General features: G+C 43.0%; 1 protein-coding gene across 3 annotated transcripts in view; it reads right to left on the bottom strand.

Moving 5' to 3' along the window:
- Nucleotides 1–27131, bottom strand: part of RC3H2 (ring finger and CCCH-type domains 2) — a 2406224-nt gene that overhangs the window by 956588 nt on the left and 1422505 nt on the right. For all 3 annotated transcript variants that reach the window (XM_044058310.1, XM_044058308.1, XM_044058309.1), the window contains one exon: nt 6188–6636. In XM_044058310.1, the coding sequence (XP_043914245.1) occupies nt 6188–6636 (449 nt within the window). The remainder of the gene's footprint in view (nt 1–6187; nt 6637–27131) is intronic.

The following is a 27131-nucleotide window of genomic DNA, read 5'->3' as shown; positions in this document are numbered from 1 at the left end:
CGATGCTTCGGCTAGCCGTGGCAAATGAGATCTGGAGGTTGGAAGGTAGTGGAGGTGTATTATGGGTAAGGGGAGGAGCTTGGAGCTCGAAGCAGATGATAGTAAAGTTGCCAGCTGGGATCCAATACGGATCCGGTATCCCACAGGTTGAAGACCAAATGAAGTAAACTACTTCAGATAACTTACCTACTCGGCAAAGGAACAGCACAAGCCGACTGCTGATCCTCAAAAGCCTCCAAAGGAGCATACCTCCTATGCTGCAGGATAGCTCTGAAGGGGTTTGATCCCCAAACCTGTCTTTTTAGTCAGCTTAGCTCAAGCTGACTGATGGTTTGGGTGTCTGGCTCATAAACACAGTGTTTTGATGTTTATTACTGACCACTTATCCAAAAGATAATGAAATTGTCTTTGCTATCATGATTTCAAATGTTATGACAGCAGCTCACATGTGTACAAATATACTTCTGCCATTACAATTCAATCATCACACAAAGCCACTATCAGTCTAGTGTTCTCCACTATTGCTGGAAAGGAGAAATAGATCTCCCCAAAATCTACTCACAGTTGTACAGGCCAAAGGACCTGCAAAGACAGAGAGGCTAGGATAAAGATGGGGATACTGCACCCCAACCCAGGATGCTCCAAAGTGAGACAGGAGATGGAAGGAGGGAAAGTGCAATCTACCTGAACCTCTACTATTACAGCAAAATTTTACACAAGTGTATCACTCTCTAAGTCACTGCAGCAGTCCTGATTATTACGATGATTCCACATGCCCTAGTAAGAAAAAGGAGCTGGTGTGAATGGAGTGGCTGGGCTGCAGCATACTCTCCAGGATTGCCACAGCAACCCACTTCTTTCCCTGGAAGAAATGTCCTGCTTGTAATGTTTTGAAAATGTGCAGACAGATAACTAAATATCTGCTTCCAAAAAAGCTTGGGATGTGACTCCCCTAAGGAAGGCCATAGTAGCTGCTGTGTCCCCCTATTACTGAGGGGTCTCTCCGTTCCTTCTCATTTTTACCCTGGTCAGAAAACACAACATGATGTAGTAGGCTAGCCATTTAGAATCTGTGAGTTTCACCATTTCCCTTCTCTCCTTTCTTGTAGCAACATAGACAATAATAAAAAAAAAATAATAATAATTGGAACGTGCCTTATCAATGGTCCTGTGCAAATATCTCAATTGTCCATGTACATCCAGAGAATGCAGTACCCCACCATCCTATGGGGGGAAAAGAAGGATAGCTGGATGGCTTGACTGAGGGAAAAGTTCTGTCACTACTCCTGGCACGAAAACGGTTTTGCTTTAAGCCTCACCCTGCCCTTACAGGAAACAAAAATTATTTGTTGTAAATCACAGCCTGGATTTCTGGCACTATTTCACCTAAGGGGACAGCTATCAGCAGGGACATTTTCCAAATCAACAACTTGATAGGGGCCGTGTGTGCAGGCTCAAAAGGTGAGTGGGTCACATTATGAAGGACATAATTTAGGTCTCAAGAAAAAGCAATTTTTCCTTTTCTTGGTGGTCTCAAATGCAAGACTCGTTTTAGAAATTGAATAATAGGTAGTAGACCTGTCAAGTTCATATCCATGGACAGGCAGGCAGAGATAGCCAAAAGGTGCACTTTGATGACGAAAGCTTAGGCCAGTCCTGCACTGAAAAGCTCACTTTAGTACTGGAGTATCATGGACACCAGTGCAGTGCTAGGGTCTTGATTACTTCCATTGCACCAGAAGGAAAACCTCTTCCATCTGGATAGACTGGATTTCCTGCTGCCGATCTTTAAAGCATCTTTAGTATATTCAGCATGTCCTCTGTGAAGTGGAGTCTGAAAGGCAAGAGAGTCAGATCAACCAGGCTATGATCTGCACGGTTTTCAAACTAGAGTACTTACCAACCCACGTTTGGAGACAGAAGATCTACTAGTACATGCAGAACAAAATACCATTCCCTGATATCTCATAAGAAGAGAGAATCAGTGATGCCTACTCCAAGGGGTGCTAATCAACAGCAACTCTGGCCCTCCTCGTTTACATTCGCCCTTGGAGTAGGGATACTAGACAGAATGCAGACACAAAGAAACCTGAACATATGATGGAGAAAGCACCTAACATTCATGTCTCCTTGATGGGAATTCTTCAGGTGAACTTTTTTAGCAGTCTGTTCAGAGATGTAAACCACTGAGACACCCCACATGTACATCAGCTTAAGGGAAGACATCCCTGTAAGATATCCATTTGTGTCAGTCTGCCTTAAATCAGCTTAGTGGGTATATGTATATACTGCCTTTAGAGTCATCTGAGTCTGAAGTGTTATATCCTTCTCAGTTATGGGACGACTGCAAATGGGGTAAGATCATGTCTCTCCTTGCTTGTTGACATACCAGCTATCACACTATTTCTACAAGAAGGCTACCTTTCTTCTATATTGATTTGAATGCCCTGACAGCCTGCATGAAGGCCACACTTTTCGTCACATTTATATACTTTACCTTTGGGCTGCACTGTACAGTGCTTATTTGAGTCACAGTGTGCACACTCCCCATGGTAGATCTGAAGCATCTGCTGTTACTGCTGATTTGGGGATTCCAGGTGACGGGAACCTCCAAGTTCAGCTCGATTTGGATGGGCCATCGCCTTAAAAATGCAATATTCTTTCAGGGACTGGGAGTGTTGGTTCCAGATGGATCTCTCATACCACTGGAATCTCGTGTATAACCTGGCAAAGGGTACCATCAAGATTGTAGAAGTCACATATACCAGAACCGTGAAGTGCTCTCCAGCTCACACCTTCCCTTTCTGTGTAAATTTAAGTATTGTTCCATATACTCCACAGTTTCTTGCAGAAGAAATGCCTTCTGGCAACTGTTGTCTAGAAGCAAGCCCAGGAATGCAACCCTATGGAGGGAAAATGTTTGATTTGAAATGTTGATGGAGTACCTAATATATGAAAGCATTTCTGAAGTGAAACTGAGGGCCATGTCCACCTCTTACTGGGATAGCACCTACTTCTTAATGTTTCTGGAATGACTCTCTTATAGACCTCAACTTCTCAACATCATGCTCTGGGGCCTAAACAGAAAATGCAATTAGTGTGTAAATCTCTATACGGGGAATCTCCTTACCACATTTTGGCCAAAACTGGATGATGGGTTAACATTCTTACACCCTAACTCATGGCTGACATCAGATTAGCTAGAAAATCTACTGTCAGCCGAGGTAAAACATAAAAATGTAATAAACATTACCTACAGCACAGTACATATCTGTCCTAACTACTGATGACAACACTGCAGTGCATATGCTGCAATGTATAACAAGAAAAGTCTGCTACAGCTTGAGAAGCCATTGGTTTTATACTGGAGCTGTCCTAATATACCCAGAGGAGTGGGTATCTGCCACTCCTACATGGTAATGGATTCTGGCCTTTAAAATTTGAGCAGGACACTGAGCTTTCTGCAGTTAAGTCTCAGTAGTCACAACTACTCTAACAGTGACCCAAATAAACATATACTACAGACTAAATAATGACAGGCACACAAGACAATCAACATTCTGCCAGGTAAACTGGATCTGTCCTAACAGCTTGAGAATAATTACCTCTGAATAATGGAGTTAGGAGAGCAGACAGCATAAATAATGTCTGCATAATAATGCACACATTACCTAGTATACTTAGTGTGTGATGCAGCTAATCACAGGAAGTTACTAGGCTATTGGACCCAAGGCCCTTACAAGTCTAGCCAAAAATTTAGCCCATGTTCCAACAAGTCAACACCCTATGCCACTGTCCAGCAGGGACATAGGTGGAATCCCAGGAGTGCATTTTGTTTCCCTTCCAGTTATCCAGGTTGTGCTTTAAAAAGTTTAATGAGGTACTCTGCTTTACGTGGAGAGGGAGTCTATTCCACAAAAGGGGGAGTCTCTGGGACACAAACTGTCCCAACAAGTCCTATTGATGTCATAGACCAGGTTGAGGTCTCGCGTGTGGGTTACTCGAGTGTAGTCTGAGTTGTGGATATGCATCATTCCCATCAGGGCAGGGTCTGAGATTGCTGTGTATGCCAGACAGAGGTCACCCCAGGAATCTGTAGGAGACTGAGTAGAGGGATAGGGCTTTTAGCCTATCTGTGTAAGGTAGATGCTTGAGGCCCTGGATTCTCTGGGTGAAGAGTCTCTGTGGTCTCCCCAGCTGCTGCATGTGCTTTGTGAGGTACATGCCGAAAGGGGGCATGATGGCATAATGGTTAAGGTGTTTACTTTACAGACACAAAATGGAGGGTTTGATTCTCAAGTGGGATAATCGGCTAGGCTTGAAATGGCCCACAACGGTAGTTATTCTAGTACTAATCTATGAACCTATGAACCTATTCAATAATCAGTCTTATAAGTAAAGAATACAAGGATGTTATGACCACCACGTCAGTGGATGAGATACCCTTACTAATGACGTGGGCCATGCGGAATGCTTTCTGTACAATGGAGGCAATATTGTGGTCAAAAGTCAGTTTGCTGTCAACCTGGGTTCCCAAGTCCCTCACAACAGATTGCGTGCTTAGTGCCTTATTATCAATGTGATAATTTGTGCGGATGTCATTCCCCCTAAAAGGGATGATGACACATACTTTGGAACTCAGTTTGAGACCATGTTTCTGGCACCAGTCATTTGTATGGGTGAGACCCTCAGAGGATGTCCACATCACTAGGGAAATTGATGACAGCACCTAGATTGCAGTCATCTGCAAACTTGGTCAGCCATAGCCCACTAGATTTGGCCTGCATCTCTGAGAACTATATCCCAAACAGCAGAGGCCCCAAAACCGATCTCTGGGTTACACCACTTGTTACGAGTCTACTTGCTTGAGGTGGCTTCCCCTATTTTGACTAGGTGGGTTCTATCAGTGTGCCAGTTTGCTACCCATCTGGTAACATATGGATTGATGCCTAGTTGAGAGAGTTTACCTATTATACCTGAGTGGGGAATAGTATCGATGGCCTTCGCAAGGTCAAGGTAGGCGGTGTGCACCATCTTCCCCTCGTATATGGCCTTAGTGACCATCCCAATGTAGTCCACCAAATTTAATAGGGATGACCTCCCCTTGACAAAACCAAACTGTGTGGGATCAAGTGTCTGGAGGTTGCCAATGTCCTTGTTAATGAGGTCCATGCCAACAGTATTCAGCAGTTACTATGTTTTAATCTGGCCAAAAGCAAGTGTAACAATGCTATGATGTGAAAGTCAAACAATACTGTGCTTGCAAATTAGTTACAAATAAAGCATTTTTTTAACCTCACAGTTTCTGGCAGTGACCTTCTTTCTAGGTAGATTTCCAAATCTGCTACAACTTATCTCACACAAATATCACTCATTATGTGCCCTGCACAGTTTACTCTGTCTGTTAGCCAATGTTTAGTAAATGAACTAATGCCATGACAATTACTTGCAAATTTCTAGCCTGGAAAAAGCCAAGGCAGGAAGAAGAAGAACATACTAGTTGCCTATCAAAAGATGGCAGAGGCAACATTTTAAGATGGGCCAAAACAGCTGGCATGGTGAACATTATGCCATTTCAGCTTGGACAGAGACTCAGCAAAGAACTGAAGATCTACGTTCAACAGAGGGAGGAATACTAACTGAAACAGAGCACTTTGGTGGTGCATGGTGGCAATGAGGAAAGTGACTGAAATATCGGCGGTCCCTGTTTAACTGGGGAATGGGATATGCTGAACCTTTTACCATACTTTTGATACATTAATGACAGCTGACCTTGGCAATATATGTAAAAGAAATATAACAGACACTCAGCTCAACTTCTCAACAGTTTCTGGCAGCATTTCCAATTTTAAGTGAGGAAATCAAGTAAGCATATGCTTGAGACGTACCTTACGGCATTACATACCAGATGGGCCACAATTAGTATGTCGATGTACTTTCTCAACAAAACAGATGAGGTGGCAATATTCACATTTTCTGACATTTGACTAAAAACTATTAAAAAGCCTATGTTCAACTTCACACAGCAGTCATAAGATATGACTTGGTTAAAAATGAAAAAGATATTACCTTCTCAGTCTAACATTCTAAGTGCCTCTGCTGCAGTTTAGTAAAGGATGCTGGGAAAGATCACCATTGAAGAGGAGACTAACTACATAAGGAAACTAAACTTTGTGATATCACTTACTCTAGGCAAAGGCACAGTCCTCTGTTCATTCTGGGATTGTCCTGCCACAGAGCAATAACTGTCCAGTGAATTGTATCTTTCCCTTAAAGGATTCTGGTACACAGAAGAATGAACTACATCCATTGGCGGTAAAGAGTTGCTTCTTATCATATCATCCCTCTGATACATATGCGGTCGCCAGATACGCCTGCTGTCATAAACTGGGGCATACATTCCAGAAGGTACACTGGGAACGCTTCCATACTGCTGAGGAGAGGGTGGTGGTGGCGGAGGTGGGGGATAATTAGATGAAGTAATCCTCTCGCGTGGTGAATAAGCACTGTAGTGGTCATTGTAAGGAACTGACACAGAATTGAGGGAGGATTCAGGCACATTGTTTGTCCGCACATAGCGAGGAATACAGGAGGTCACACCAGCTGGAACTGCAGGAAGAGGTTGATAATATCCTCCTAAATAAAAAATAAATATACAAGTAGAGTAACTAATCAGAAAAACTTTTCTAAAATACTTTTACTCAGCATGCAAAGGCAAAGCAATGCTAAATATCAAAAATGTAAAATGATTCTAGATTTTTTTATTTTTCACTCTCTCAACATTTATAATACAGGATAACTAATAATTAATCAGTGTCTATTTTCATTCTACATTTCTGAAAAACAGAAATATAAATTAAACAAAATGGGAGGGAGCAGAATGTCATTCACATATAACCAGGGTTTATATTATTTCCTCGAAAAGGCATTCCACCGAATGCCTCATCATCGGACCCTAAAACCGCAAACTTTCAAAATATCGAACTTCCACATAATCGATTTCTTTCCCCTGGAAAGAAATTGCTTGCCCTACAAACACCAACAAATAACCACAAACACTACAAAGTGGGGGGCTTCGCCCCACCCTCAACAAGGGGGGCTGCCCCCCCCCCAACTAAATATACCAACTCCGAGATCTCACTACAGTGGGGAAAATGGCAAACTGACGAGGATGGTCAAGTGATTTCTTTCCCAAGGAGTAATCGCTTATGTGGACATTCGATGTTTTCAAATTTCGTGGTTTCAAGTTCAATGAAGATGTGTTCGATAGAATGCCTCTGAGGAAATAACAGGAACCCTATAACCAGATCCTAATGTTTAAAATAACCTTATATTCTGACTAGGAAATCATTTTTAAGGTGCACTTGCTTGAAAAATCAGAAAGACAAATTAGTTCTGCAACAATTAACTGAATGCTCAAATTATTTACAAGTAAAGGCAGCAACATACAAAAGCAAACATAAAACGAACCAGTCATTTATGTTAAATGCCTTACCCAAAAATGACCTTTTTTTAAGTACAACAGTGACCTAAAATTTCCAGATCTAATCCATATCTTGTTAGGATCAATCATTCCTCTTCAAGAGGTAGCATCTAGACAGATAGACACCGAGTATCATAATACTTTAGAGATAATCATTTCTTAAACTAAACTTAGGCACCCAACGTGCCAAGTGAATGATGTGTGAGCTGCAAGGATGGTTACTAATGCAAATAAATAAATACATAAATAAATAAATAAATTTGATACTGTAGATCCACTGAAAGCAGCCTCTGCAAAGGAAAATACCTAAAAAAAATTTGCAGGAACTACTTTCAGTGAACCTCAGAGGAATTATTTTCGAGCATGTGTGTGTGCGCGCATGCTTGGGGGACAGCAAGCCTTCTTTCACCTCACCATGTAGAGGGACGCACCCCAAAATTCATATATACCAACTCAGAAGTCATGCAACAGTGGAGAAAGATGGAAACTTAATCAGTGAAAGTAGTTTTGACTACCTTGCCTCAAACTTAAGTTCGTAAACCTGCTCTCAGTGGATTAACATGAACGTAATAAAATCTCTGCCACTTACTCTTGCAAATCCATTCGCTACACAGCCTCATCTTAGTAGTACCACAGCCAAAAATTTTCCTAAACCCCAGAGAGATTCTCTTTCCTTTTAGTCACTCTACCCAGAGAGTGGTCCTCCAGCAATTAAGCCTGCAAGTCACAAAAGGCAAGGAGTCACACAAAACATCTTGTCCTGTGCTAACAAGCAGACTGCCTTTTAAGCAATGCTATGTCCTACTGCTATAAAGGGAGCCAAGCTATTTCATCTGAATACAAGTACGGTTAAAATGATCCTTCTCTGCAGCTTAGTGAAAACGTAACACAGAAAGTACCGTTGTGTACACTTAGCATAAAAGTAGATGTTCGAGTGTATTCACTGTTGCAGTCATCACATTTGGGTTATCTGCTTGCAGTAGCCCTCAGTCGGCCTGATTAACAAAGTCTTGGGTCCTGCGTCGGTTGCTGTCCCTTCTTCTGTGACGTCAGGTTGTCAGGGGTATAAAACATGCAGCCAACACCATTACATCAGTTTTTCTTGCCCCAGATGTCAGGTGCCCCCCAATGAGAAGCAATTAAATCTATAAATATACATGGTTATACCTCCAAAAAAAAAAAAAGCATACACACCAAAAAGCTTTCGAGCATAGTAAAGGAGGGTAGAAGATATAGCCAAAAGAAGTAAGGGGGCTGGAGGGAGGGTAACCAGGACTGCAACAGTGAATGTACTCGAACATCTACACTTATGGTAAGTGTACACAACTGTACTATGTTCTTCGGGTTTCATTGTTGCAGTCATCACATTTGGGTTGATTCCCAAAGCTAAAGATGGGAGGAGGAATTTAGAAAGCATTAGGACCAGCTATAAGGCCCTGCAAGACTGCAGTGGCAAAGCCAGCTCCGAATTTCGAGAAAATTGTAAGATGCTAATGCTTGGTGAAAGTATGTACAGAACTCCAGGTAGCAGCTTCTAGGATGTCCCCAGTAGGGACGCCTTTGAGAAAGGCTGTAGAGGCAGATGCAGCCCTGGTTGACTGGGGTATGATCCCCTGTGGGATAGGTTTTCCATGGTACTTGTGGCAAAAATGAATGCAATGGCCTATCCATCTGGAAATTATTTTCTTTGAAATAGCCTTCCCCTCTGCCTCTGCAGCAAATGCCACCAGCAATTGTTCAGATTTCTTTTGAGGTTTAGTCCTGTCCAAGTAGAATCTAAGTTGTCTGTGCACATCTAAGGAGTGTAGTATCCGTTCCCCTTTGTACTGTGGATTAGGAAAGAAGGTTGGCAAATTAATACACTGATTAAGGGCTACACTGGATACCACACCTTGGACATGGAAGGATTGGTCCTGAGGGACACCCTGTCTGCATGAAAGATGATGAAAGGCTCCACTGCCATAACGGCCTGTAATTCAGATACCCTAATTGCTGAAGTGACTGCTAAAAGGAAAGCTGTTTTCCAAGAAAGGAATTTTAAGTCTGCAGTAGCAGCTGGCTCGAAAGAAGGAATAGTGAGTTTCTCCAATACAAAGTAAAGATCCCAGGCTGGAGTTGGAGCTCTCCTGGGTGGTCGTAAATTTTTGGCCCCTCCAAGAAACTGCTTGAGCAGTGGATGAGAAAAGAGGGGAGGTTCTGTGTTATAATGAGCTGAAATGACTAAGGCGTGAATTCTGATGGAGAAGACAGGCCCTTGTGAAGCATCTCAGTTAAGTATTGTAAAATCTGAGGTAAATTGGGCACTGCTGTGCTCATCCCTTGAGACTGGTTCCAGGCACAGAATCTTTTCCATTTTTCAGCATAAGATTTTCTAGTACTAGGCCTCCTTGCCTCTAAAATGATATCCATCACTGGTTTACTGAAAGATGGTAAAGGAGAAATTAGGTAATTAACCAGGCTGCTAGGTTCAGTGTTTGAAGCTGAGGGTGCAGAATCTGGTTCTCCTGCTGAGACAATAGAGTAGGAGTCTGTGGCAGGTGCCATGGGGCCCAACAGTGACACACTGCGCAAGAGGGGGTACCAGTGTTGGCGTGGTGAGTCTGGTGCAATCAAAATCGTCCTTGGTTTGTCTCGTTTGATCTTTAGTAGTACTTTGGAGAGTAGAGGCAGAGGAGGAAAGGCATAAACTGATAGGTTTTTCCAGCTGAAGGACAAAGCATCCACTTTCCAAGCTTGTTTGTGGGGAGCGGTGCCTTGGGCAAAATTTGTCCAATTGATAGTTCTGTGGGGAGGGCAAACAGGTCTCTATCTGGGCTCCCCCCCCATTTGCTTGTCAACAAGCTGAAAATCCTTGGTTCCAGTTTCCACTCGTGTGGGTCCATGAGGTTTCTGCTTAGTTCGTTTGCCAGTGTATTTAGTTTTCCTGGCAGGAATTGAGCTTGTAAATGCACTTGGTAGCTCAGGGCTGTGTTCCACAATGCCATGGCAAGTCTGCAGGGGGGGTAAGAATGTGTACCCCCCCTGCTTGTTTATGTACCACATAACAGTGATGTTGTCCGTCTTTACCATTAATTGTCCTAGAAGAATATAGTCCTTGAAGGCTTTCAGAGCATTCTGCAGCTAACATTTCTTTCTGACTGATATGCAGGTGCATTTGACTTGGGTTCCATTTGCCCTGAATGCACTTCCCTGCCAGGTGAGCCCCTCCATGCATAGTCTGATGAGTCTGTTGCTAGGGTTTGGGTGGCAGGGGGTAGTGTGAATGGTAGTCCCTTGTTTTGGTGGCAGGCCTCTGCCCACAAAAGGAACTCTAGGCATAGGCAAGGTATGACAAGAATCATTGCTTCTAGATCCTGAGAATGTTGACACCATAGGCATTTTGGATAACCATTGTAGTTTCCTCATATGCAGGCTTGCATATGGAATTAGAAGAATGCAGGAGGCCATGAACCCCACGGCTTGTACTATCTGACTTGCAGACAGCAGGGTTTTGTGGCCACTTGTTTGAAGTAGGTTGTCAAATGAATTTGTTTCTCTGGCGTGATGAAAGCCATCTGGGAAATTGTATTCAAGCGTGCTCCCAGGAATACAATTGGTTGACAGGGTACCGGGTGTGATTTCTTTTCATTTATAGTGTACCCCAGACAAGTTAGCACCCTTTGTACAAAGGCCAGATGATTCAAAAGTATGTCCTGGCTTTCTGCCTGAATTAGACAATCATCCAGGTATGGGTATATTTGAATATTTCTTTGCCTGCAAAATGCAATGACTGGAGCTAGGCATATTGTGAATACCCTGGGTGCAGGAGATAAGCCAAAGGGCAGTGCAGAGAACTGATAGTGCGCGTAGCCTGCTTTGAAGCGTAGGTATCTTCTGCAAGATTCCCTGATTAGGATGTGCACGTATGCTTCCTTTAAATCTAGTGTTGCCAACCAGGTGTATTTGCCTAGCATAAGGAGCAACTGATGAAGAGTCAGCATCTTGAATTTTGGAATCACCAAAAAGGTGTTTAGAGTAGACAGGTCCAGGATAGGATGACATGAATGGTCTTTTCTGGGTACCAGGAAAAGACTCGAGTAGAAACCTTGTCCCTTTTCCTCTTCTAGTACGAACTGAATAGATCCCATGCTTAAGAGAAAGTACTTGCCTCTGGGCCTTTGCCCACTGATTTGGGGGTAGATCTGGCCACCCGCTTGGTGTTGGTAACATGTGGAATTGAAATCTGTATCCCTGGGAAACTATATTTAAAACCCATTTGTCCTGGGTAATGAATTCCCAGTTCTCTGCATGAAGAGCAATCTTTCCCCCCAAAGGGGCAGTCAGTTGAGAAGTGCTTGGAAGTTTTAAAAATAAGTCATTGAGACAGTTTACTATAGGGGGGAGTTTTATTACTCCCACATTTGGAAGTGGAGACCCACCACTGCTTAGTCTTGTGCGTACCTTCGAAATGAAGCCTGGGAGCTCTGCTGGATCTGGGTTTGGACTGAGAAGGTCTGGAAGAGGAAGAAAAGGACCACTTTTTGGAAGGCCAATGTCTACTAAACCTTGGAGGTTGTACTTGTAAAAAAATCTTTAACAGTTTGCTTAGATTTAGCTTTTTCCTCCATCTTTTTAAGAATTTCTTCTGCTTTGTTGTCAAACAGGTGGTCCAGGTTTAAGGGAGAATCCAGTAATTTATCTTTAACATGATCTGGCAAGGATTGCTCCTTAAGCCAAGCATGCCTTCCAAGTACAGACCCAGTTACAGCAGCCCTGCAAGATGTCTCTAGTGAATCAAAACCACATTTCAAAGTATGTTTTCCAACTTGTTCAGCTGAATGCAGTAAATCCTATAAATCCTTATTTTCAGCGCAGTCAGGAATCAACATCATTTTCTATTTAAGCAATCCAATAATATGCTAATACTTTAACATGTGAAAAGTACAGTTGTGTACACTTAACATAAATGTAGATGTTAGAGTGTATTCACTGTTGCAGTCATTACACTAGGGTTATCCTGCTGGCAGACTACCCTCAGTTGGCCTGAATTCCAAAATCTAGGTCCGGCGTTGGCTGCTGTCGCCTCTTCCCTGACGTCAGTGCGCCAGGGGTATAAAAGATGCAGCCGACGCCAAATTTTTTCAGTTTTTCTTGCCCCAGATGTCAGGTGCCATAAAAAGGGTAGTCTAAAAATATACCAATAAAACATGCATGCATCAAAAATATATAATACCTTCATCTACAAGCAAATACACCACATAGGTTGTATAGAAGAGAGAAGTGCAGATAAGTTGCAACAAAGATATGGGGGATGGTGGGTGGGTAACCTGGACTGCAACAGTGAATACACTCGAACATGTACATTTATGGTAAGTGTACACAACTGTACTGTGTTCTTCGTGTTTCACTGTTGCAGTCATTACACTTGGGTTGAATCCCAAAGCTATGGTTGGGAGGCTGGAGCTAAATAGCATTAGGAGCGGCTATGAGGCCCTGCAGAACAGCAGTGGCAAAGCCGGCCCTAGATTTAGAGTAGAGTGGTAAATGATAGTGCTTTGTAAAGGTGTGCACTGAACTCCAGGTAGCAGCCTCTAAAATGTCTTTGGTTGGTACTCCCCTGAGGAAGGCTGCTGAAGTGGCTGCTGCTCTGACTGAATGTGGCCTAATGCCCTTAGGCACTGGCTTGCCATGTTGTGAATAGCATAAATGAATGCAGTGGCCTATCCACTTTGAAATAGTCTGCTTTGAGATAGTCTTTCCTTGTGATCCTGCAGCATATGCCACTAGTAGTTGCTCTGTCTTTCTGAAAGCTTTGGTTCTGTTCAAGTAGAAGCGTAGCTGTCTGTGTATGTCCAAAGAATGCAGAATTCTCAACCCCTTATTCTGTGGATTTGGATAAAAAGTAGACAGATGAATAGTTTGGTTAAGGGCCACACTGGACACTACCTTAGGCATAAATGTCGGGTTTGTCCTCAGAAACCCTGTCTGGATAAAAAATTATAAAAGGTTCCACAGCCATGAGTGCGTGTAGCTCTAAGACTCGTCTTGCAGAGGTTATTGCTAGGAGCAGAGCTGTTTTCCAAGAAAAAAACTTTATATCAGCTGGCTTAAAAGGAGGCAGGGTGAGTTTTTTCCAAAACATAACCGAGGTCCCATACAGGTATTGGTGATCTCCTTGGAGGCCTTAAGTTTTTGGCTCCTCTGAGGTACTGCCTTAACAAGGGATGAGAAAAGACTGGTGGCTCTGTATTGTAATGAGCCGAAATGGCAGAGGCATAAATTTTAATTGATGAAAAGGATAGGCCTTTGTCCAGCATCTCAGTTAAGTATTGCAAAATCTGAGGAATATTTGGTACATCTGTGTCAATTCCTTGTGCCTGGTTCCAAGCACAGAATCTCTTCCATTTTCCAGCGTAAGATTTTCGGGTACTAGGCCTTCTGGCCTCCAAAATGACATCCATTACAGCTTTAGTGAGAGGCACATTTTTTATCACTACATTATACACCATGCTGCCAGATTTAAGGTCTTTGGTTGGCTGTGCAGGATCTGATTGATTTGCTGGGACAGTAGATGTATTTGAGGCAAGGTCCAAGCCGGGCATTGAGACATGTTCCTTAGGAGTGGATACCAGTGCTGGCGGGGCCAGTCTGGGGCAACCAGTATCATCTTTGGCTTCCCTTGTCTGACCTTTAGGAGTACCTTGGGGAGGAGAGAGGCAGTCGAGGAAAGGCATATACTGCTAAGCTTTTCCAGCTGAAAGATAGGGCGTCCACTTTCCATGCTTGTCTGTGATAAGTCCTTGTGCAGAATCTTTCTAGTTGGTAGTTGTGAGGAGAGGCAAATAGATCTATATCCGGGCATCCCCATTTCCTTATCATTCTGAAGACTTGTGGATCCAATTTCCACTCGTAGGGATCCATGAGATTTCTGCTTAGTTCGTCTGCCAGAGGATTTATCTTTCCTGGCAGGAATTGAGCCTGCAGATGTACTTGGTAAGTCAATGCTGTGTCCCACAAAGTCATGGCTAGTCTGCAAAGGGGGTAAGAATGAGTGCCTCCCTGCTTGTTTATATACCACATGACCATGGTGTTGTCTTGTCTTTATTAGTAGTTGTCCCGGATGAAGTTGGTCCTTGAAAGCTGTCAGGGCATTCTGAACAGCTAGCATCTCTTTTTGATTGATATGTAGATGCATTTGGTTTGCTGACCATGTGCCTTGAATACATCTTCCTGCTATGTGGGCCCCCCAGGCATAATCTAATGCATCCGTTGTTAAAGTCTGCCTGGCTGGGGGTAAAGTGAATGGCTGTCCCTTGTTCTGGTGACAAGCCTTCGCCCACCAAAGAAACTCCTGTTGCAGGCAGGAAATGAGGGTAATTATTGTTTCGAGGCTGTGTCAATGTTGAGTCCAAACACTTTTTAGGTACCACTGAAGTTTCCTCATATGCAGTCTCGCATATGGAATTAGTAAAATGCAGGATGCCATGAAGCCCAAAGCCTGCAGAATTTTTCTTGCAGATAACTGGGCCTTCGTTGCCAACAGGTTGAAATAGTAGTCAGTTGCCTTTGTTTGTCTGGCGTGAGATAAGCCATCTGGGCAGCTGTATTTAAGCTTGCACCCAGGAATATTATCTCTTGAGAGGGTACTAGTTTTGATTTCATTTCATTGACTGTGTACCCTAGGCCTATTAGAAATCTCTTTACAAATGCCAGATGCTGTAGTAGAATGTCCTTGTTCTCTGCTTGAATGAGGCAGTCGTCCAAGTAAGGATATATTTGTATTCATCTTTGTCTGCAGAATGCAATTACTGGTACCAGGCACTTTGTGAAGACCCTGGGCGCAGTAGATAAGCCAAAGGGCAGTGCAGAGAATTGGTAGTGCATTGAGCCAGCTTTGAATCTGAGGTATCTTCTGCATGTTTGTCTGATTGGGACATGGAGGTATGCCTCTTTTAGGTCTAAAGTCACAAGCCAAGCCTTCTTGCCCAGCATGGGCAGAAGTTGCTGTACAGTCAACATTTTGAATTTTGGTATAACCAGAAATGTGTTTAGAATAGATAGGTCCAGTATTGGTCTCCAGGTCTTGTCCTTTCTTGGTACCAAGAACAGCCTTGAATAAAATCCTTGTCCCTGCTCTTGCTCTGGTACTTGTTGAATGGCCCTCATGTCCATGAGGGATGAGACTTGCTTTAGTGCCTCTGCCCACTGATGTTTTGGCAGGTCTGGCCAACCGTTTGTCCTTGGCAGGGTATGGAAGTGAAACTCGTAGCCTTGTGACACTATGTCTAGGACCCATTTGTCCTGGGTTATTATGTGCCAGTTTTGAGAAGAAAGTGCTAGTTTCCCCCCTAAAGGTGCTGCCAGAAGGTAAGTGCTTGGTGCAGGCAGGAGGAAGTCATTGGGACTGTTTCCTGTATGGCTGTGATTTGTCTTCTCCACTTTTGGAGGTAGAAGCACCCCATTGTTTAGACCTGTACGAACCTTGGGGCTGGGATCTGCCTCTTGGGTGTGTGTATCTGCCCTTTTGTGGTCTGTCCGACACTGGAAAGGATCAATTCTTTGTAGGCCAGTGTCTGCTAAATCGTGGAGGCTGAACCTTTATGAAATCCTTAACAGTTTGCATAGATTTAGCTTTGTCCTCCATTTTCTTTAACACCTCTTCTGCTTTAACACCAAACAAAGTATAATGGGGGCATCTAATAATTTTGCTTTGACATGATCAGGCAGACTTTGTTCCTTTAACCAAGCATGCCTCCGGATGACAGAACCCGTAACAGCAGCTCTGCAGGAGGCCTCCAAAGAATCAAAACCACATTGCAAAGTATGCGTTCCAACTTGTTCAGCTGCATGCAATAAATCCTGCATTTCTTTGTTTTCTGCACATTCAGAATTAGCCAACATTTTCTGTTTAAGCAAACTGACAATTTAAAGCCCTTATAGCCAAGGTAGCGGAAGTGTAAATCTTTTTTCCCAATTTGTCCAATGCCCTAGAATCCCTGTCAGAGGGGGTAGGGTTTTTTGCAGCGGAAGCCTCGACCCCTTTGGGACCCTGAGAGAGAGTTTCTGGGTCAGCATCAGGGTTTTTGAAAATGAATTTATGAGAGTCAGGAACCCTGTAGTACCCGTATAGCTTAAAAGGAGCTGGAGGTAAGGAGTCAGGGGTCAGACTGGACTCTGAAAATACATCATCAACAATGTCTAACACAGGTGGAATAGCTAGGGGCCTGTGTTGTGGTAGCAAAAGGAAGTCAACCTTTTCTTAGATTCTGAAAAATCTTGGCTCTCCCAGTGGAAATGCTCCCTCATGGTATGCAAGGTTTCCCCAAAAGAGTAATCCTCAAGAGGAGAGTCTGAAGGGATAGATTCTTCAGCATCAGAATCCTCATAGGGAAGAAAAGAGTATTCCTGATCAGAAGAGGAATCAGATGAAATGGAAACCTGATCTGAAGATTCATATTCTGTCTCTTGCCTAGGCTTTTTATCAGGTGGGGGATGGGAACCCCTGATCAAAGTAATTAAGTCTTCGGCCATTTTGAGCATCTGTTTTTTGGGCATGGAGGCCTGTCCATGAGGCTGTTGTACTTGTTTCTTTGTCTTTAAGGGAGCTTTAGTCTTTGCCATTGAAGCTGAAGTCGTTTTAATGTATAATTAAGTTGGTCTGAAAACACCCTCAGAAGCTGATGCCTGCTCAGCGGCTCTGGACCCATCTGAGGGATTAGTTTCCGAAGGTCCAATACCTTGAGCTTCCAGTGGCCTAGGCGACTCCACATGGGAGTCGGTAGCGGCCTGCGGGTTTAAAGTAGCGGGCGTCAGGGCTGTGAAGGTGCCACACTGAGAACCGGTAACTGGCTTAGAAGAAGCCTCGTCGGTTTTGGACCTCGGATGCCTGTCCTTTTCTTTGCGTTTCTGTGAATTCTGGTAGTCGGATGGCTATTCGACTATATCGTATTATTAAAACTTCTGCCAAAATAGTGTAATGCAAAATCGTACCGACGCTTAATAGTGCGTTGGTTAAACCTAGCACAAAACCGACAACTAGCAATGTCATGGTCAGGGCCTAGGCAAGGAATACAGTAAGAATGAAAGTCCTTATCAGGTATTTGCTTCCCCACAAGAAATACAATTAACTTTTTCTGACATCGGACTGGAGCAAGAAAAAAGTTTCCCCAACGGGGTACTTAGCTTTTAATGAAGACTTCGGATCTGAAATTCGAACATAAAAATCTCAGGAGTCGGCCGACCAGCGCTTGCGAACTGCTTATGCTTCAGGCACCGCGCGGCAACAAAGACTGAAGAAAATGGCATCTGCTGCATCTTTTATACCCCTGGCGCACTGACATCAGGGAAGAGGCGACAGCAACCGACTTTGGAATTCAGGCCGACTGAGTGTAGCCTGCCGGCAGGATAACCCTAGTGTAATGACTGCAACAGTGAAACACGACGAACATCTGGCAGTTTAAGACCATAATGGCCAAAGTTGCAGAAGTGTATACCTTCTTACTCCATCTATCCAGCACCCTGGAGTCTCTATCAGAGGGGGTAGGATTTTTGGCAGTAGCTTTAATGCCCTTGGGTCCCTGTGAAATAGTCTCAGGATCCGCAGTAGGATTTTTAAAAATGAACTTGTGAGAGTCAGGGACCCTGTAATATCCATCAGGTTTTCTGGGAGCAGGAGGTAAAGAGTCAGGGGCCAAGCTAGATTCTGAAAAGGGATCATCAACAATGTCTAGTACAGGAGGTATGGCTAAAGGCCTGTGCTGGGGTAGGAGTAAGAAATCCCTAAGCCTCTTTTTAGAATCAGAGAAATCCTGACTTTCCCAACGAAAATGATCCCTGAGAGTATGCAAGGTTTCACCAAAAGAAAAATCCTCTGGAGGGAAGCAGAGGGAATACAGTCCTCAGCATCAAAATCCTCAGAGGTAGTTAAGGGTAAATCCTGGTCATCAGAGGAAACAGAAAATGCAGAATTCTGGTCAAAAGTATCATAAGCAAACTCAGTCCTAGGTCTCAGAGAGGAAGTCTGGCTTCCCCTGATTAAAGTAATAAGGTCTTCAGCCATTCTTATCATTTGTTTTTTAGGGATAGAGGCCTGACCATGCAGTCTGGGGGTCAGTTTTCTAGGCATGGTTCGAGTTTTAGGCCTTGAAGAAGAAGATGGCGTCTGTTTAATACGCAAGTCAGTAGGCCTGAATACACCCTCAGAAGCCGATACCTGCACAGAGGCTCCGGACCCATCTAAGGTAGAGACATCCGCAGGTTCCACAGTTGACACACCTCGCGGCATATGAATGGGTCTCAGTAGAGGCCTGTGAATCTGAAGTAGTGGGTATCAGAGGCTGCGAAAGCGCCTCACTGAGTTCCACCGAACTGGCGACTGGCTTAGGAGAAGCATCGTCGGAAGCTTTGGATCTAGGCGGCCTGTCTCTGTCTTTATCTTTGCGTTTTTTCGGAATGTCGGTAGTCAGACTGCTTACCGAAGACATATCATGATAACTGAACCGAGCACCAAAATATTTAGAAGCAAAAATATATCAACAAAGTACAGCTTTGTAAACTTACCATAAATGTAGATGTTCGAGTGTATTCACTGTTGTAGTCATTACATTTTGGTAATCTGCTGGCAGGTTGCCCTCAGTCGGCATGATTAACAAAGTCTTGGGTCCTGTGTCAGTTGCTGTCCCTTCTTCCATGACGTCAGGTTGTCAGGGGTATAAAACATACAGCCGACGCCATTACATCGGTTTTTCTTGCCCCAGATGTCAGGTGCTCCTCAAATGGGGAGCAATATATATATATATATATATATATATATATATATATATATATATATATATATATACACACGCATACATACATATATATATATATATATATATATATATATATACATACACATACATATAAATATACATATACAAATATAAAATTAGAAACACAAAAATATACCTCCAAACAAAAGCAAATACACCAAAAAGGCTTTTAAGCATAGTAAAAGAAAGAAGAGGTATAGTAAAAGAAAAACAGGGGGCTGGAGGGAGGGTAACCAGGACTGCAACAGTGAATACACTCGAAAATCTACATTTATGGTAAGTATACACAAAGTACAGTTGTGTACCTACCATTAATGTAGATGTTAGAGTGTATTCACTGTTGCAGTTATTACACTTGGGTTATCCTGCTGGCAGGCGACCCGCAGTCGGCCCGAGTTCCAAAGTCTTGGTCCGGTGTCGGTTGCTGTCGCCTCTTCCCTGATGTCAGTGCGCCAGAAGTATAAAAGTTGCAACCGATGCCATTTTCTTCAGTTTTTCTTGCCCCAGATGTCAGGTGCCCCCAGATAGGAAGGCTGGAAAGATAAAATTATGCCAAAAAACATGCATATATAACTATAAACATTTCCTTCATCTACAAGCAAATACACCACATAGGTTGTATGGAGATGAGAAGTATAGAATAGTCCCAGCAATGAAACAAGGGGAATGGTGGGTGGGTAACCTCGACTGCAAAAGTGAATACACTTGAACATCTACATTTATGGTAGGTACACAACTGTACTATGTTCATCGTGGATCACTGTTGCAGTCATTACACTTGGGTAGAATCCCAAAGCTGAGGTTGCGCGGCTGGGTCTAAATTGGATTTGGAGAGGCTACCAGGCCCTGCAGAACTGCAGTGGCAAAGCCTGCTCTGGATTTAGAGTAGAGAGGTAAGTGGTAGTACTTGGTGAAGGTGTGCACTGAGCTCCAGGTTGCAGCTTCTAAAATGAATTATATTATATAGACATGATTGATTTTTGTTTAAAGAATAATTATTTTTATTTTGATAATGTATTATATAGACAGAAACAAGGTACAGCAATGGGGGCAGCATTTGCCCCCATGTATGCGAACCTTTTCATGTCTTTTTTTGAAAGTAAATTTTTATTTAATTTGGATTTTGTGAAGAGACATGTGCAATTTTATTTTCGTTACATCGATGATTTGATTTTTATTTGTGAGGGTGGTATAGAGCAAATAGATGAGTTTATGTTAGATTTACAAAGGAATCCCTTTGGTCTGGCTTTTGATGGACTTCAGAAGGTTAATAGGGTGGTATATTTGGATCTTATTTTGGAAGGTACAGAAGAAGGGAACATTTCGTCCAATATACATAGAAAATTTGTGGACGGTAATCAGTACCTGCATGCATCAAGTTGCCACCCTTCTCATGTGTTAGAAGCTTTACCTTATGGGGAATTGGCTCGTGTCTCTAGATTGTGTAGTGAAGTAAGTAATTTGGAGAAGGAATGGGAAACGACAAGTAAGATGTTTTACAGAGGGGCTATAGCCCGAATATTTTGAAACAAGCCTTGACGAAATTAAAGAAAGATATAGGTTTAGTGAAGGGTAACCTTTTGTATGGAAGACAGCATCGGTCCCAATTTAGAAGAGTTCCTGAAGTTAAACAGGATAAAGTAGATGAAATTTATTTTGTTTCGGTATATAATGTGAAAAGTGAGGATATTAAAATTTTGATAGAATATTATTGGAAATATTTGCGAGAAGACAGGGTTCTGGCAAGTATCCTTCCAAATAAACCCCTTTTTTCATATAAAAGGGGTAGGAATTTGAAGGATATGGTGGTACACGGAAAGTTTCAAATGCCCAAAATAGATATACCGAAGATGGTTGTAAGTTTGGGTACGATATGCTGCAACAGATGCAGCATTTGTACAAATATAGTTCATTTGAGGAAATAAATGGGGTGAGGTTTATACCAAGGGAGGTTTTTACATGCAGAAGTAAGGGGGTAATATATGCACTTAGATGTCCATGTGGACTATATTATATAGGTGAGACTAAGAGAGAATTCCGGATTAGATTTTTGGAAAATGTTAGAGATGTGAGGAATAAGAGGGGGAATAAAATAATTGAAACACATTTTAATGCATTTCATAATGGTGATGTGTCTTTGTTAAAAGGCACAGTTTTAGAAAGTGTAAAAAGTTTATGTGGTGATGAAAATGTGTTAAAACATAAATTGTTGTATAAGGAAAGTATTTTTATTTTAAAATATAAAACTATGACAATGGTCTTAATAATGAATTTAACTGGAGATGTTTACTTTAATAGGGAATTTTGCTACACAATTATATAATTATATAATTGGTGGGTGTGTGTATCAATTAGATGTTTTATATAAGGATATGTATTTGTACTTATATTCCTTGAAGGTGGTAGCACCGAAGCGCTAGAACAAGAGAAATAAAAGATTATGTTTTATCTGGTGGTCTCATTTCACAGTCGGTGAAAAGAAATTCATTTTTTTGTTGGGGCCAGAGTTGTGTTGCAGTTTTGTGGCAGTAGGAGTTTTCGTTGTTTTTATTATGCAGCTTCTAAAATGTCTTTGGTTGGTACTCCTCTGGAGGAAAACTGCTGAAGTGGCTGCTGCTCTGGTAGAATGAGGCCTAATGCCCTTAGGCACTGATTTGCCATGTTGTGCATAACAGAAGCAGATGCAGTGTCCTATTCATTTTGAGATTGTCTGCTTTGTAATAGGCTTTCCTTGTGATCCTGCAGCATAGGCTACAAACAGTTGCTCAGTTTTTCTGAAAGCTTTTGTTTTGTCCAAGTAGAATCGTAGCTGTCTGTGTATATTCAAAGCGTGCAGAAGTCTCTTCCCTTTATTCTCTGGTTTTGGGTAAAACGTAGGTAAATGAATAGTTTGGTTTAAGGCCACATTGGAGACCACTTTTGGCATGAATGCTGGGTTTGTCACAAGAGAAACCCTGTCCTGATGAAAAATGAGGAAAGGTTCCACAGCCATTAATGCCTGTAACTCTGAGACTCTTCTTGCTGAAGTTATTGCTAGGAGCAGAGCAGGCTTCCATGACAAGAATTTTAGATCAGCTGTGCTGGCTGGTTCAAAAGGAGGCAGTGTGAGTTTTTCTAAAACAAAATTGAGGTCCCAAGTAGGTACTGGTGCTCTCCTTGGGGGTCTTATATTTTTTGCCCCTCTGAGGTACTGTCGTAGCACAGGATGTGAAAAAATAGGAGGTTCCGTATTGCAAAGAGCAGAAATGGCAGAGGCATGTATTTTAATAGATGAGAAAGATAAGCCTTTGTCCAGCATCTCAGTTAGGTATTGTAAAATCTGAGGTATATTAGGGACAAGTGGTTCGAGCCCTTGTGCCTGGTTCCAAGCACAGAATCTCTTCCATTTTTCTGCATAAGACTTCCTAGTGCTGGGCCTCCTGGCTTCTAAAATGACATCCATAACAACTTTAGAGAGAGGTGCAGTCTGAGTGGCTACATTATCTGCCATGCTGCCAGGTTTAAGGTTCTGAGCTGGCTGTGTAGAATCTGATTGTTTTGTTGTGTCAGAAGATGAGGAATTTGAGGTAGAAGCCAAACTGGGCCTTGAGACAAACTCTTTAGGATTGGGTACCAGTGCTGGCCTGGCCAGTCTGGGGCAATCAGAATCATTTTTGGCCTTTCTTGTCTGACTTTTAGTAGCACCTTGGTAAGAAGAGGCATCGTAGGGAAGGCATATACTGTCAGGCCTTTCCAGCTGAATGACAGAGCATCCACTTTCCATGCTTGAGAGTGATGAGTTCTTGTGCAAAATTTCTGTATTTAGTAATTGTGAGGGGAGGCAAAAAGATCTATGTCTGGGTGTCCCCATTTCCTCGTTATCATGCTGAACACTTGTGGATTTAGCTTCCATTCATGAGGATCCATGAGATTTCTGCTTAGTTCGTCTGCCAGTGTATTTTTTGTTCCTGGCAGGAATTGTGCCTGCAGATGTACTTGATAGGTCAGTGCTGTGTTCGACAAAGTCATGGCTTGCCTGCACAGGGGGTAGGAATGTGTGCCCCCATGCTTGTTTATGTACCACATGACTGTGGTATTGTCCGTCTTTATTACTAGTTGTCCTGGATGTAGTAGGTCCTTGAAAGCTGTCAGGGCATTCTGTACAGCTAGCATCTCTTCTTGATTGATGTGAAGATGCATTTGTTCCTTGGGCCACGTGCTCTGAATACATTTTCCTGCCACATGTGCCCCCCAGGCATAATCCAATGCATCCGTTTTTATTGTCTGTCTGGCTGTGGGTAAGGTGAAAGGCTGCCCCTTGTTGTGGTGACAGGCCTGGGACCACCATCGAAACTCCTGTTGTAGGCAGGGAATTAAAGTTATGATTGTCTCCAGGCTGTGACAATGCTGAGTCCAAACACTTTTTAGATACCATTGTAGTTTCCTCATATGCAGTTTTGCATATGGAATTAGTAGAATGCAGGATGCCATGAAGCCCAGGGCCTGCAGAATTTTTCTTGCAGGGAGCTGGGTTTTTGTTGCCATCATTTGAAGGTAATGAGTCAGTTTCCTTTGTCTAGCGTGAGATAAGCCATCTGGACAGTTGTATTTAAGCTTGCACCCAGGAATATTATCTCTTGAAAGGGCACTAGTTTCGATTTCTTTTCGCTTACTGTGTACCCTAGGCAAATTAGTAATCTTTTTACAAACGCCAGATGTTTTAGAAGAATGTCCTTGCTCTCTGCTTGAATAAGGCAGTCATCCAAGTAGGGATATATTTGAATTCCTTTTTGTCTGCAAAATGCAATTACTGGTGCCAGGCATTTTGTGAAGACCCTGGGAGCAGTAGATAAGCCAAAGGGCAGTGCAGAGAATTGGTAATGCATTGAGCCCGCTATAAATCTGAGGTATCTTCTGCAAGACTGTCTGATTGGGACATGCAGGTATGCCTCCTTGAGGTCCAAAGTAACTAGCCAAGCCTTCTTGCCTAGCATGGGCAGAAGTTGCTGTAGTGTTAGCATTTTGAATTTTGGAACATCCAGGAAAGTATTTTGGATTGACAGGTCCAGTATTGGTCTCCAGGCTTTGTCCATTCTGGGTACTAAGAAAAGTCTAGAGTAAAATCCTTGTCCCTGTTCTTGCTGTGGAACTTTTTGAATAGCTCCCATGTCCATAAGAACAGCAATCTGTTTTTGTGCCTCTGCCCATTGGTTTTGTGGCAGGTCTGGCATACCTTTTGGTTTTGGAAGCGTGTGGAAGTGGAACCTGCAACCCTGAGAAACAATATTCAGCACCCATTGGTCCTGGGTGATCATGTGCCAATTTTTTGAGAAAAATGTTAGCTTCCCCCCTAGGAGTGCTGTCAAAAGGTAAGTGCTTGGCATTTGTAGAGGGAAGTCATTGGGACTGTTTCCTATAAGGTTGTGATTTGTCTTCCCCTCCTTTGGGGGCTGAAGCACCCCATTGTTTAGGTCTGTAGGAGCCTTGGGGCTGAGATCTGCCTCTTGGCCTGTATCTGCCTCTTTGTGGCCTGTCTGACACTGGAAAGGACCAATTTTTTGAAGGCCAGTTTCTGCTAAATCTAGGTGGTTGAACCTGTAAGAAATCTTTCACTGTGTGCATTGATTTTGCTTTATCCTCCATTTTCTTTAACACCTCTTCTGCCTTAACACCAAACAAAGTATTATGCTGTAGTGGGGCATCCGATAATTTTACTTTAACATGGTCAGGTAAACTTTGTTCTTTCAACCAAGCATGCCTTCGAATAACAGAGCCTGTAACTCGGCTCTACAAGAAGCCTCTAATGAATCAAAACCACACTGCAGAGTATGTTTTCCCACTTGTTCAACTGCATGCAATAAATCCTGCATTTCCTTACTGTCAGGACTTTCTGAATTTGAAACCATTTTCTGTTTTAACAATGACATGAGGTACTGTTGATATTTAAGCATGTGAAACTGGCAGTTTAAAGCTCTTACAGCTAAAGTAGCAGAAGTGTAAACTTTTTTCCCCCATGTGTCCAGAGCTTTGGAATCCCTATCTGAGGGGACAGGATTTTTAGTAGTGGAAGCCTTAACCCCTTTAGGACCCTGAGAAATTGTTTCTGGGTCTGCAGCGGGGTTTTTGTAAAGAAATTTATGAGGGTCAGGGACCCTGTAGTACCTGTCTGGCTTGACTGGTGCAGGGGGTAAGGAATCAGGAGACAGACTGGATTCAGGAAAAACATCAACAATATCACGAACAAGGGGGATAGCCAGGGGCCTGTGCTGAGGCAATAAAATAAAGTCTCTGAGCCTTTTCTTGGATTCTGAATAATCCTGGCTCTACCAATGGAAATGCTCCCTCATGGGGTGCAGGGTGTCCCCAAAAGAATAATCCTCAGGCGGAAGGTATAGACTCTTCTGCATCAGAGTCCTCATAGGGAGGGAGAGAATATCCCTGATCAGAAGAGGAATCAGAGGAAATGGAAACCTGGTCAGAGGAATCATAGTCAGTGTCTTGCCTAGGCCTTTTGTCAGGAGGGGGATGGGAACCCCTGATTAAAGTAATTAGGTCTTCGGCCATTTTAAGCATCTGTTTCTTTGGCATGGATGACTGTTCTGAAGAATGCTGTACTTGTTTCCTTGTCTTTAATGGTGTTTTTGACTTTGCCTTTGCTGCTGTAGTGGGCTTAATTGTAAGCTGTGAAGGTCTGAAAACACCCTCAGAAGCTGATGCCTGCTCAGCGGCTCCAGACCCATCTGAGGGTATAGTTTCCGTAGGCCCAATACTTTGAGTTTCCACAGGCCTCATTGTCTCCACGTGGCTGTCGGTTACGGACTGTGGCTCTGAGGTAGCGGGTGTCAGGGGCTGCAAAAGCGCCTCACTGAGAACCGGCGACTGGCCTAGAAGAGGCTTCGTTGTTGGTTTTGGACCTCGGATGCCTGTCCTTTTCTTTGTCTTTGCGTTTTTTATAAATTGCGGTCGTCGGTTCTTCCGACGGCATTATGTAATTAAACCATCGGCCAAAATAATGTAAAGCGAAATCAAACCGACGTTTAATAGTGCGTTTATTGAATCTAGCACAAAACAGACAACTAGTAACGTTGTGGTCAGGGCCTAGGCAAGGAATACAGTAAGAGTGAAAGTCCTTATGAGGTATTTGCTTCCCACAAGAAATACAATTATTAACTTTTACTGACATCGGTCTGCAGCAAGAAAAAGTTTCCCCAACGGGGTACTTAGCTTTATTGAAGACTTCGGTTCTGAAACTCAATTTTGAAAATCTCAGGAGTCGGCCGACCAGCACTTGCGAACTGCTTTTGCTCCGGGCACAGCATGGCAAGAAAGACTGAAGAAAATGGTGTCGATTGCAACTTTTATACCCCTGGCGTACTGACGCCAGGGAAGAGGTGACAGCAACCGATGCCGGACCAAGACTTTGGAACTCGGGCCGACTGCGGGTTGCCTGCCAGCAGGATAACCCAAGTGTAATGACTGCAACAGTGAAACACGATGAACATCTGTACTATGTTCATCATGTTTCATTGTTGCAGTCATTACATTTAGGTAGATTCCCAAAGCTAAGGTTGGGAGGATGGATTTATACAGCATTAGGACCAGCTATAAGGCCCTGCAAAACAGCAGTGGCAAAGCCAGCTCTGGATTTAGAGAAAATTGGCAAGTGATAATGCTTGGTGAAAGTATGAACTGAACCTCCAGGTAGCAGCTTTTAGAATGTCGCTGGTAGGAAACCCTCTGAGAAAGGCTGAAGAAGTAGATGTAGCCCTGGTGGAATGAGATCTGATCCCCTTGGGGATAGGTTTACCATGGTGCATATAGCAGAAACGAATACAATGGCTTATCCATTTGGAAATGGTCTGCTTTGAAATAGCCTTCCC

The sequence above is a fragment of the Protopterus annectens genome, chromosome 16.part0 (assembly GCF_019279795.1).
Source record: "Protopterus annectens isolate FY-2018-M chromosome 16.part0, PAN1.0, whole genome shotgun sequence".
NCBI lineage: Eukaryota > Metazoa > Chordata > Ceratodontiformes > Protopteridae > Protopterus > Protopterus annectens.
This window is presented reverse-complemented; position numbering and strand designations above follow the sequence as displayed.